General features: G+C 45.6%; 1 protein-coding gene and 1 long non-coding RNA gene across 2 annotated transcripts in view; one reads left to right on the top strand and one right to left on the bottom strand.

Moving 5' to 3' along the window:
• TBXAS1 (thromboxane A synthase 1) overlaps positions 1-12315 on the bottom strand; it is a 186321-nt gene that overhangs the window by 56736 nt on the left and 117270 nt on the right. Inside the window, exon 7 of the mRNA XM_033952350.1 lies at positions 6743-6831. Coding sequence (XP_033808241.1) covers positions 6743-6831 — 89 coding nt within the window. The remainder of the gene's footprint in view (positions 1-6742; positions 6832-12315) is intronic.
• LOC117363865 overlaps positions 1-12315 on the top strand; it is a 113371-nt gene that overhangs the window by 49278 nt on the left and 51778 nt on the right. The gene's annotated exons all lie outside the window — the stretch shown is intronic.

The following is a 12315-nucleotide window of genomic DNA, read 5'->3' as shown; positions in this document are numbered from 1 at the left end:
AAAAGGTATGGGGGTGGATGGGGTGGGGTTGGGGTGCTGGGGTGGAGGGTTCAGGTCTGGAGGAGTCATGGGTTCAGGAGGGCTGCTGGCAGGAGAGAGTGAGCAACCCTCCTTCCTATTGTGGTGGTGGTGGGGTTTGTCTGGGGGGTTCTGGCATGAGGAATTGGGCATCCCTCTTGCTGGGGACAGTGTTGGGTGGGGGTTTGGGGGGGCAGGAGAAATTGGGCATCCCTCCTGCTGCTGACAGTTTCGGGGGGTTCAGGGGTGGTGGCAGGAGGGATGCCCAATTTCTCCTGCCAGCATTAACCCCTGAAGCAGGTAGGGAACGCTAAAACATTGACGTCAGGTCATGATAAGCAGCACATTTACTTATGGCAAAAAGTATAGTTTTGGTGATAGAAAAATTAGTTTGAATGTGAGAAGCACTTTTCTTGCTTTTTCCATATATATAACAAAACTTTAAGTAAAAAAAAAAAAAAATTAAGTTGAGGCAAATGATGACATTAAAGAGGTTCCTGAAAAATTTCCAGCGTGAAATAAACTGAGAGCTTAATGTTGACATCTCATTCTATTAAAAACATTTTTTAAGACTAAGGGCTAGATTCACAAAGGGATCCGATCCGATTTGTGTCCGGGGGGCTGATTCACGAATCGCCCTCATGCAAATGAGGGCGATCGAAATCACGCCCCCATCTGGCTGTCGGGATCGCTCTCTAGCAATTCCAATGCATTTTTTTAACTTTCTGTTAGACTCCTTTCAACCAATTGATCTTGCTGAACACCTTCCAATTTACGCTTAGTTGAAATATAATAACATTTCACCACAGAAACAGTCATTGGAAATCAGAAAGCAATTTCACGGGCCTTCATTGAAAAATCCTTTTGTAGACTTTCTCATCAGACTCAAAAATGTCCTGAATATAAATTTTTTTTGTTTTATTCTTCGTGAGCTCGTGGTTTTTAACCTGCTTTAAACCCGCGGGTTAAAACCACGGACTCGTAGTTCGGGGAAGGGCAGGAGAGTCGGGACGGCAGAAGAGATTTGGGGCAGGCAGGAGAGCAGATTCACTAGGCAGGAGAGCAGATTTGGGGGCAGAGAGTTGGGAGCAGGACAGCAGATTCGGTCAGTCGGAGCAAGGAGCAGGAGAGCAGATTTGGGGCAGAGCAAGGCGGCAGGAGAAAATCGCGGCAGAGAGTTGGAGCAGAGAGAGCAGGAGAGTCAGGGGCAGAGAGCTGGAAAGACAGCAGGCAGAGCAGGAGATGGTAGTAGGAAAGTGTGACTGACTGGTCCCCAGCAGTCGCCTGTTTGTAATTGGCCAGCCTAGTCGGAGTTGCAGGGTTTTTGTTTGTGAATCACTGCCTGCCATCATTTCAATGCCGTTCCCCCTCATTTGCATGCGCGGATTGGAAGATGATTGGGACAGAGGTTAGTGAATCGGGTCGGAGGGAAATCGGGTCGCAAAGGGGTACACAATCGGTTTGCTTAGTGAATCTAGCCCTAAGGAGGGAATTCATCAAAGGGAATTCATCTAAAGAGGCCTATTATATACCTAAGTGTTTCTTTAGCATTTAAGTGTGCACTAATCGTTAACGCATACTAGTGCAATACGACGGCCACGGCACTGAATTTCCGAAAAGTGAATTACGAAAGGATGAGACTCATGGTAAGGAAGAAGATCAAAAAGAGGATAAGTACTGTAAAAAAGCTAGAGCAGGCATGGTCCCTTTTTAAGGACACAGTCACTGAGGCGCAAAATCTATATATACCGCGTATTAACAAAGGATCCAAGAGGAAAAAGAACAAAGAACCGGCATGGCTCACTGTAGTGGTAAAGGAAGCGATCAGACAAGAAGACTTCATTTAATGAATGGAAAAGGTCAAAAACAGATGAAAACTGGAAAAACACAAACAGCATCAACGCAGGTGCCATAAAGCAGTAAAAGGGGCCAAAAGAGACTACGGAGAAAAAATAGTCAAGGAGGCGAAGAACTTCAAGTCCTTCTTTCGATATATTAAGGGGAAACGACCTGCAAAGGAAGCGGTGGGTCCGTTAGATGATCATGGAATAAAGGGAGTGCTAAAAGAGGACAAAGCAATTGCCGATAAACTGAACACATTTTTTGCGTCTGTATTTACCGAAGAGGATATACACAACATACCGGAACCCGACAGGCTATACGTTGGAGGTGAAGACGGGAAACTGACAAGATTGACGGTCAGTCTAGAAGAAGTATGCAGGCAGATTGATAGGCTTAAGAACAACAAATCCCTGGACCGGATGGCATCCATACGAGGGTCATCAAGGAACTGAAAGGGGTTATAGCTGAACTGCTTCAACTAATAGCCAATTTGTCGATCAAATCAGGAAAGATTCTGGAAGACTGGAAGGTGGCGAATGTTAAGCTGATCTTCAAAAAAGGTTGCAGGGGAGATCCGGGAAACTACAGACCGGTGAGTTTGACCTTGGTACCAGGAAAGATGGTAGAGGCACTGATAAAAGAACGCATCATTGATCACCTTGATGGACATAATCTGATGAGGACCAGTCAGCACGGCTTCAGCAAAGGATGATCTTGCTTGACAAACTTGCTACACTTCTTCGAGGGAGTAAACAGGCAGATAGACAAGGGTGACCCAGTCGACATTGTCTATCTGTATTTTCAGAAGGCGTTCGACAATGTTCCGCATGAACGACTACTTCGGAAAATTGAGAGCCATGGAATAGAGGGTGAAATACTCACGTGGATTAAAAAATGGCTAGCGTATAGGAAACAGAGAGATGGGATAAATGGACAATACTCGGACTGGAAGAACAGTGGGGTGCCACAGGGCTCGGTGCTTGGACTCGTGCTCTTCAACATATTCATAAACAATCTGGAAATGGGTACAACGAGTGAGGTGATTAAATTTGCAGATGATACGAAGTTATTCAGAGTAGTGAAGAGGCAAGGGGATTGTGAAGATCTGCAATGTGACATAACCACGCTCGAGAAATGGGCAGCGACATGGCAAACGAGGTAATGCATGTCGGTATAAAAAATCCCATACACAAATACAAGATGTCCGGGGCGGTACTTGGAGAGACCCCCCTAGGAAAGAGACTTGGGAGTACTGGTAGACAAGTCGATGAAGCCGTCCGCGCAATGTGCGGCAGCGGCGAAAAGGGCAAACAGAATGCTGGGAATGATTAAGAAGGGGATCACGAACAGATCGAAGAAGGTTATCATGCCGCTGTACCAGGCCATGGTACACCCTCACCTGGAATACTGTGTCTGGCACTGGTCGTTGTACATGAAGAAGGACACGGTACTACTCGAAAGGGTCCAGAGAAGAGCGACTAAAATGGTTAAGGGGTTGGAGGAGTTGCCGTACAGTGAGAGATTAGAGAAGCTGGGCCTATTCTCCCTTGAAAAGAGGAGACTGAGAGGGGACATGATCGAAACATTCAAGATAATGAAGGGAATAGACTTGGTAGATAAAGACAGGTTGTTCACCCTCTCCAAGGTAGGGAGAACGAGAGGGCACTCTCTAAAATTAAAAGGGGATAGATTCCGTACAAATGTAAGGAAGTTCTTCTTCACCCAGAGAGTGGTAGAGAACTGGAATGCTCTTCCGGAATCTGTTATAGGGGAAAACACCAGGGATTCAAAACAAGGTTGGACATTTTCCTGCTGAACCAGAATGAACGCAGGCAGGGCTAGTCTCGGTTAGGGCACTGATCTTTGACCTGGGGGCCGCCGCATGAGCAAACTGCTGGGCGCAATGGACCACTTGTCTGACCCAGCAGCGGCAAATTCTTATTTTCTTATGTTCATAAAGCAGAAAGTTGTCAATCACAGCTTTTGAAACTGCCTCCTTCTTCCAGGAGTATGCGAGAGCTCTAGAGTAAAAGACTGGAGAAGGAGGGACTCAAGGAACTCCCTGAAACCAAGGTTCTGATCTACTCATATAACATTATAACAGTCAATAATGAAACTATCAATAATGAACAAACATTACCATTGAACAGAAAAATACAGCAAATAAAAGCAAAAGTTTGAATATTAGTGGAGATCAATTATCTCTTTAGATTCTATTTAAAAATTGATTCTGAACCCATAGTCCGACTTGCAGAAAAGTCTTAGCTATGGAGAGCACCATGAAGCATAAGACAGAAACAGGTGCATCAGAAATTATTGAGTGGGGGTGGGGGGTTCAGCATACCATGCCTATGAACTGGAAAAAATATTGTCAAGGTAAGAACCTAATCTCTTTTTTTCAGTGCAATAAGCATGGTATGCTGAACCTTAGGGAGGTACCTAAGTATCCACAAAGTCCCAGATGGGAGAGATAAGCCTGCTGTTAGTACTGAGGATCCAAAAACAGAATCCTCTTGCAATGCCACATCCACCCTATAGAACTCAAAGTGTGTAGGGAGGACCATGTCACAGATTTACACATCTCTTCTAGAGGTATCGTCCTCAATTCTGCCCAAGAGGAGGCTACTCCTCTGGTCGAATGTGCTTTCAATGACACCGGCTTTTGTTTGTCTCAGACAATGTAGGTGGAGGAGATCACTGCCTGAATTCGCCAGAAAATGGTGGTCTTGGAGGCTGGTCTGTCTCGGGTGGACTCTTTGGTTAGGGCAAAGAGATGGTCCAATAGCAGAAACTCATTAGTCACTTCCAGGTAGCACAAGAGAACTCTGCATATGTCCAGCAGCTTTAAAACATTGTCTTTCTTCTTAGAACCCATAGGTTGAAAGACTGATAGCCTGACTTCCTGGCTGATGTGAAATACTGAAACAACCTTTGGCAAAAAGGAGGGTACTGTGTGCAAGGTCACTCCCATTTCCGTTATCCTCAGAAATGGTTCCCTGCATGACAAAGCTTGCAATTCCAAGACTCTTCTAGCCAAGGTAAATGCAACTAGGAATGCTGCTTTAATTGTAAAATCTATGAGAGAAGCTTCCTCCAAAGGCTCATATGGGCCCTCCAACACAATGCTGAGATTCCAAGAAGGGACGTGATCTCAGATCAGTGGCCTGAGCCTCAGGGCTCCTTTGAAAAATCTAATAATATCTGAGTGAGCAGTCAGGGAAACTCACTTCTTTCAGCCTCTAAAGCAAGCCAGGTATGCCATCTACACCTTAAGGACGCCTCTACTAATCCCTTGTCCAGACCCTCTTGAAGGCCAGCTTTACTCACAAATCATGTACTAGGGAAATGGCGCTGCTGCCTGCTTCAGCTCCTCTCAGGTGTAGCTGTTCTAGGAGAGGCCCTCTGCATCCAGTTACTCAGCCACTTCGCTGGGATCTTTAGGCTGCCGGTTGGACCTCCATGGCAGACCCTCAACCCCCCCCAGACCTCTCATGAAAAAGGGGTGGGGGAGATGAAATGCAACTGGCACCATGAGCACCCTGAAGGAACACTATTAGTGCCTAAACAGCCTGTGCTAGCCCCTAACCAAGTCAAAGGGGCAAGTAAACATCAGGGGAATGGACCTTGAGCTCCACTAATCTTTAGCAGGCCGGCTGAATCAGGTCTTCGAAGGACACAGCCAGCTGCAGATTTAAAATTTGTTCCTCTCCAAGCAGGCAGAGTAGATCCTTATCAAAAGAACTTCTTATGTTCTTAAAAGGGATCTCTGATTTCACGAAAAAGACTGTGACTAGAGCACAAAACTATTGCAAAATAAAAAAGAAATTAACCGAGCAGATCAGAAGACACATTTCATGCTCGCCTTGGGAAAAAGAAACTGAAGAGGGCAGCAGACTCCTGGGAAAAGTAACAGGTTTCAAAAGCTGCGATTGACATCTTTCTGCAGTATGCTCGTGAGAATGGTTCAAGCATACCATACCTATTGCACTGGAAGTGCGGTCGAGTAACTAATTGGTGCCAATTAGCACCAAGGGCAACTATAACCTACTATGGCTCATTAACACCAATTAGCTATTCATTATTAAATTAAGTTATGCATGCAGCTGACCTTGGGCTATATGCACTAAGGGCTAGATTCACAAACCTGCTTGATCGGGCCTGTCCGATGAATTCCCTAAACTCAAATATGCAGATGGGGACGATAGGAGGAACGCCCCTATCTGCCGGCACGAACTTCAGGTCTGCGATCCCAACACATGCGCAGACCATCTGTAGATGGTCTGCGCATGCATCTAGACCTGACTTTCACGTGCGCCGACTCTCCTGCTTTCCTCTTCCAAACCCTGCTCTTGCCACCTTCCCTGCAGTGCGAGCCCGCGGGTTTAAAGCAGGGCTGCACTGCGGCGTGAAGCCTCGCTTTAAACCCGTGGAATCGCACTGCAGGGAAGGCAGCAGAGCCAGGGGGAGCAGAGATGTAATGTTTTGTTTCTTTACTTAACTTCACCTTTCTGTACAAATGGATACTGGATATGTTATAGAAAATATGATAAATTAAAAAAAAAAAAAAAGAATGGGTTTTTTTCTTGTTTTCCTTCTCTAAATCTGGGGTGTGTCTTATGGTGAGGTGCATCTTAAGGAGCGAAAAATACGGTATTTCAATCGATAACCATTTCCTTTAATATGTAGAATGCTGTATTTTCTTCCTCTTTATCCATCTTTTCCAGTTCAGATGTGTACAGATGGGTATCATGGCCCCACACTAAACACCGACCCTTTAATTCAACAGCTGAACACCTGCTAACTGAAGATCTCAGTTCATAATCACAGAACTGTCGTCTCATTAACATTCAGAGAAACAGTGCTACATCTTTTTAAAACTTACAGCTGAATGTCAAATTCCTGGTTGAAGTCTGCATAAACCTTCAAGTTACTCAGTAAGGTATCACATGCTTGGTTTATTAACGGGGTCATCTGGAAGGAGAAACAAACTGTTAGCTAAAATCCAGTTTTGTAAAGGAAAACGGGTTTATATTGTTACTTAAGAATCAATCAGAAAGTAAATATCACAACCAATTGAGGGAATGGAAGGGTAAAGGAGAAAGCCACCAAATTGGAAGGGAGGGAGGAAGAAGGAAGACCAGGGAAGAAAAGGGAAGGGAGAGGAGAGAAGAGAAGAGAGAGATATCAGACCACAGGAGGAGGGGAGAGAAAGAGATGGAAAGGAAGGAGACAGAGATGCCAGACCTTGGGGTGGGGTGGGTAGGAAAGCAGAAGAGAGAGAGATGCCAGAGCATTGGGGGAGGGGGTGGAAAGGAAGAAGAAGGGAGACAGAGATGGAAGGAAAAGTAGCTGGTTTTAAGAAAGGTTTGGACAATTTCCTGGAGGAAAAGTCCATAGTCTGTTACTGAGATAGACATAGAGGAAGTCACTGCTTGCCCTGGATTGGTGGCATGGAATGTTGTTTCTATTTGGGTTTTTGTCAGGTACTAGTGACCTGGATTGGCCACCATGAGGATGAGTTACTGGGCTAGATGGACCCAGGCTATTCTTATGTTTTTAAGGAAGGAGACAGAGATGCTAGACCATGAGGTAGGCAGAGACATACCAAGGGCAGACACTTGATGGAAGGGGTAGAGAAAGGAAAGATGCAGAGCTAGTGGCAACATAGACACGCTGACACTGCTGCCTCTTTCAGATCCAAAGAAAGTCATTTGTGGGAGCAAGGAGGGAGACAGTTGCTGCATTGTGGGGGGGAGAGGAAGACAGTTGCTACATTGTGGAGGGCAAGGAGAGAGAGAGAGGGCGTGGAGAGCAAGAAGTGCTACATCAGGAGGAGGAAATGCAGGGTGATAGGTACTGCATTGGGGGGCATGTAGAAAGAGATGCTGAGCTTGGGGGGGGAGAGAAGAGAGTGATCCAATGAGGGGATTGAGGAGCTGCATTGGGCAGCAAGGAGGGAGAGAGATGCTGAACTCAGGAGGGAGGGGGGAGGAAAAAGACACCCAATGAGGGGACTGAGGATGAGAAGAGGACAACTGGAAGCACAGAGATAGGGAGAGAGGGACTGGATATGAGAGGTGAGTGGAGAAAAAAAAAGGAGACATACTGGCCTGGAGGCAAGAGAAAGGAGAGACCAGGATAGAGCTGAGAGGGTGAGAGGGAATGGGGGACCAGATAATAGATGAAAGACAGAGGAAACTACAGATAAATAAGTGGTTTAAGCATGATTTCAGAAATTTTTTAGTGTTTGTTGTATTTTATTTAAAAAATATTGTACATATTAATCATGATTAATCACTAACACACAACAGGATTAATTGTGATTAAAATTTTTCATCTCCCTGCAGCCCTACTGTTAATATAAGAACAAATAGCAAACTCTTACTGAATCCAAGTAAAACCGAGATTCTGGAAAGGCAGTATATCAAATGCATGATTTCAAAATACCATTTCAGAAAACCTAAAATCACAGATATTGCCAGACACATCACTTAGGGGGTCTTTTACTAAGGCGCGCTAGATGATTTAGTGCGTGCTAAACGCTAACGCGTCCAATATATTCTATGGACGCGTTAGCATTTAGTGTGCGCTAAATCAGCTAGTGTGCCTTAGTAAAAGACCCCCTTACTTTGATCCTGCAAATTCAAGCAACTTTTATAAACTGTTTCTACCACCTGCAGCAGCTATGAAATCTCTCGCCTTACATTGAAAAGAGGAGTGACTGACGCAATGAGGGGACGCAGATTGGAACTCATACTCAGCAACAACCAGCGGCAGCAGGAGACTGTTAACATCCATAAAGGAAGCACAATTCAAACAAATGGTATTGGAACCCACTAGGGCCCAGGCGATCCTGGACCTGGTACTCACCAACAGGGATAGCGTCTCGAAAGTCTCGGTAGGAGATATGCTAGCCTCCAGCGACCACAACATGGTGTGGTTCTACCTCAGGAAAGGTTTCCCTAGATCAAACACGAAAACAAAAGTACTCAACTTCCGAGGCACTGACTTCGAACGCATGGGAGATTTCGTCCACCGGACACTGCAGAACCAAGCTACGACCGATGATGTGGAAGCTATGTGGTCATCCCTGAAATCTACCATACATGAAGCGACAAGCCTCTACATTAAATCAGTACACAAACGGCGGAGAAACAACAAACCCTAATGGTACTCCGCAGATTTCTCGCACCTCGTCAAGGAGAAGAAAAAAGCATTTATTTCCTACAAACGAATGGGAGACTAGGGAAGCTAAACTAGAACATAGGGCGAGGTCTGCAGCGGTCAAAACGGCAGTCAGGGAGGCCAAACTTCGAGTGGAAGAGACTCTGGCAAAGAACATGAAGAAAGGGGACAAATCCTTCTTCAGGTATATTAGTGATAGGAAAAAGAACACAGACGGGATAGTACGCCTTAGAAAACCAGATGGGAACTGCGCAGAATCAGATTCCGATAAAGCAGAACTACTGAATGAATACTTCTGCTCGGTCTTCACCTGTGAGGCACCGGGGCACGGTCCGCAGTTGCAGGCAGGGCCCAGCGTGGAAGACCCATTTCAGAATTTCGAGTTCACACCTGGAGACGTCTACTACGAACTGGCAAGACTCAAGATGAACAAATCCATGGGACCGGACAATCTACACCCCAGGGTGCTCAGTGAGCTGCGTGATGTCCTGCCAGAACCGCTATCAGGACTCTTCAATCTCTCTCCCTAAGTTCGGGGAGAGTCCCCATAGACTGGAAAACAGCTAACATCGTTCCACTGCACAAAAAGGGCTGCAGGACAGAGGCTGCAAACTACAGACCGGTGAGTCTCACATCAATAGTATGCTAACTCATGGAAACACTAATCAAACGTAAATTAGATGCAATCTTGGATGAGGAGAATCTACGGGATCCCAGTCAACACTGATTCACCAAGGGTAGGTCCTGCCAATCCAATCTCATCAGCTTCTTTGACTGGGTAACAAAACAGCTAGACTTGGGAGAATCCGTGGACGTCATATACCTAGACTTCAGCAAAGCTTTCGATAGTGTCCCGCATCGCAGGCTATTGAGCAAGATGAAATCAATGGGGCTGGGAGAAACACTAACTACATGGGTCAATGACTGGCTGAGTGGCAGACTTCAGAGGGTGGTAGTTAACGGTACCCTCTCTAAAACATCGGAGGTGACCAGTAGAGTACCGCAGGGCTCAGTCTTGGGCCCGCTCCTTTTCAACATATTCATAGGGGACCTAACACAGGGGCTTCAAGGTAAGATAACGTTATTCGCTGACGACGCCAAACTATGCAATATAGTGAGAGACGGCAATTCACCCGATAGTATGACACAGGACCTACATTTGTTGGAGCTTTGGTCCTCAACCTGGCAGCTGGGCTTCAACGCTAAGAAATGCAAGATCATGCACCTCGGCAGCAGAAATACGTGCAGAACTTACACCTTGAATGGTGAGACCTTAGCTAGAACTTCAACAGAATGAGTCTTGGGAGTGATCATCAGCGCAGACATGAAAACTGCTGAACACGTGGAGAAGGCTTCATCTAAGGCAAGACAGTTGTTAGGTTGCATCCACAGGAGTTTCGTCAGCCGGAAGCCTGAAGTCATAATGCCATTATACAGAACCATGGTGAGACCTCATTTGGAATACTGTGTGCAATTCTGGAGGCCACACTACCGAAAAGATGTGCTGAGAGTAGAGTCGGTGCAACGGATGGCCACCAGGATGGTCTCGGGGCTCAAGGATCTATCGTACGAGGAAAGGCTGAAAAATTTGCGGCTGTACTCACTCGAGGAATGTAGGGAGAGAGGAGACATGACCGAGAAGTTTAAGTATATTACCGGCCGTATCGAGATGGAAGAAGAGATTCTCTTTCTCAAAGGACCCTCAGCCACAAGAGGGCATCCGCTCCAACTCAGGGGCGGGAAATTTCATGGCAACACTAGGAAATATTTTTTCACCGAGAAAGTGGTTGATCCTTGGAACGAACTCCCAGTGCAGGTGATCGAGGCAAACAGCGTGCAAGAATTTAAGAGCAAATGGGATGCCCATATGGGATCCCTTAGAGGGTTAAGCCAAGGGAACCTGTCACCAGGAGTGGGATCCCTAGGATAGTAGACTTGGGGGTGGGTCAGTAGAGTGGGCAGACCTGATGGGCTATGGCCCTTATCTGCCGTCATCTTCTATGTTTCTATGTTTTATTTTGTCATGACAGGACTACTATAACATCAAAAAGAGTTTGCACCAGCTCCAACAAATTCAGAATGCTGATAGAGGGACTGAAAGTGGTAGGACCCCATCATACCCTTCCTGCAAAAACTGCACTGGCTACCAGTACCTTACAGGGCCTGTTAGCTGTGCTACTATGCTTTGAACTGAAGGTGGTATTAGATTGATTTACTGAGAAGATTTCTTCTGTGTTCTATGTAATATTTTTATGCTGGTATATTTTATGTGTTTGGCTTTGTTTTATGTTTACTATGTAATATGTAGAAATAAAACAAAAACATCAAGGAAAAAATATAGAATACCTTTTTTACTGGGCTAACTTAATGTAGTTTATGATTAGCTTTCGAAGGTAACCCCATCTTCCTCAGATCTAGAAGAAGGGGTTACCTTTGAAAGCTAATCATGAACTACATTAAGTTAGCCCAATAAAAAAGGTATTACTGTATTTTTCGCACTATAAGACGAACCTGACCATAAGATGCACCCTAGATTAGAGGAGGAAAACAAGAAAAAAACCATTCTGAACCAAATTGTATACTAATATATACCTGGCACCGTCCCAGCTCCCCCCAATCAATCATTACTTTTACATACCCCCCCCCTGCACCTTTAAATTCTGACCCAGCCCCCGCCCCCATCAATCATCACTTTTGCATACCCCCCAACACCTTTAAATTCCGTCCCAGCCTCCCAGCACCTTTAAATTCCATCCAGCGACCACCACAATTTTTTTGGGGAAAAAGTACATCTTATGGAGCGAAAAATACGGTTTATATTTTTTTTATCTTTTATGATTTTATTTCTACATATTACCTTGAAGAGCAGATGAACACGGTCTCTTTATAGAGAGCATGCCTGGGCATCCAGATGGCTTTTCAAAACCCGCCACTTTGGGTTTTGAAAAGATTCTAGCTTGGGACCACATCGAGAGGACATCTGCACATGCAACACGGTGATGTCACATGCATGCGTGTGATGTCATCGCATCACACCTGTACATGCGCAGATGCCCTCCTGACATGGCTCCGAGCATGAGAACAAGTTGAGGGGGAAAGGCTGGGTGGAATGGGGCATGACTTGGGGGAACGGGGTGGGGCTGGGTAGAACTGGGCGGGCCTGGGGGCAGGGCCATGGGTCAGGATTTTATAATAGTAAAATCTGGTAACTCTAACCATAGCAACAGTCATATTAGCAGTGGTTTCTCCTTTCTTCAGCAGTCCTCTCTT

The sequence above is a fragment of the Geotrypetes seraphini genome, chromosome 7 (assembly GCF_902459505.1).
Source record: "Geotrypetes seraphini chromosome 7, aGeoSer1.1, whole genome shotgun sequence".
Lineage (NCBI taxonomy): Eukaryota > Metazoa > Chordata > Amphibia > Gymnophiona > Dermophiidae > Geotrypetes > Geotrypetes seraphini.
The sequence above is the reverse complement of the archived record's forward strand: the minus strand, read 5'-3'. Positions and strand labels throughout refer to the sequence as shown.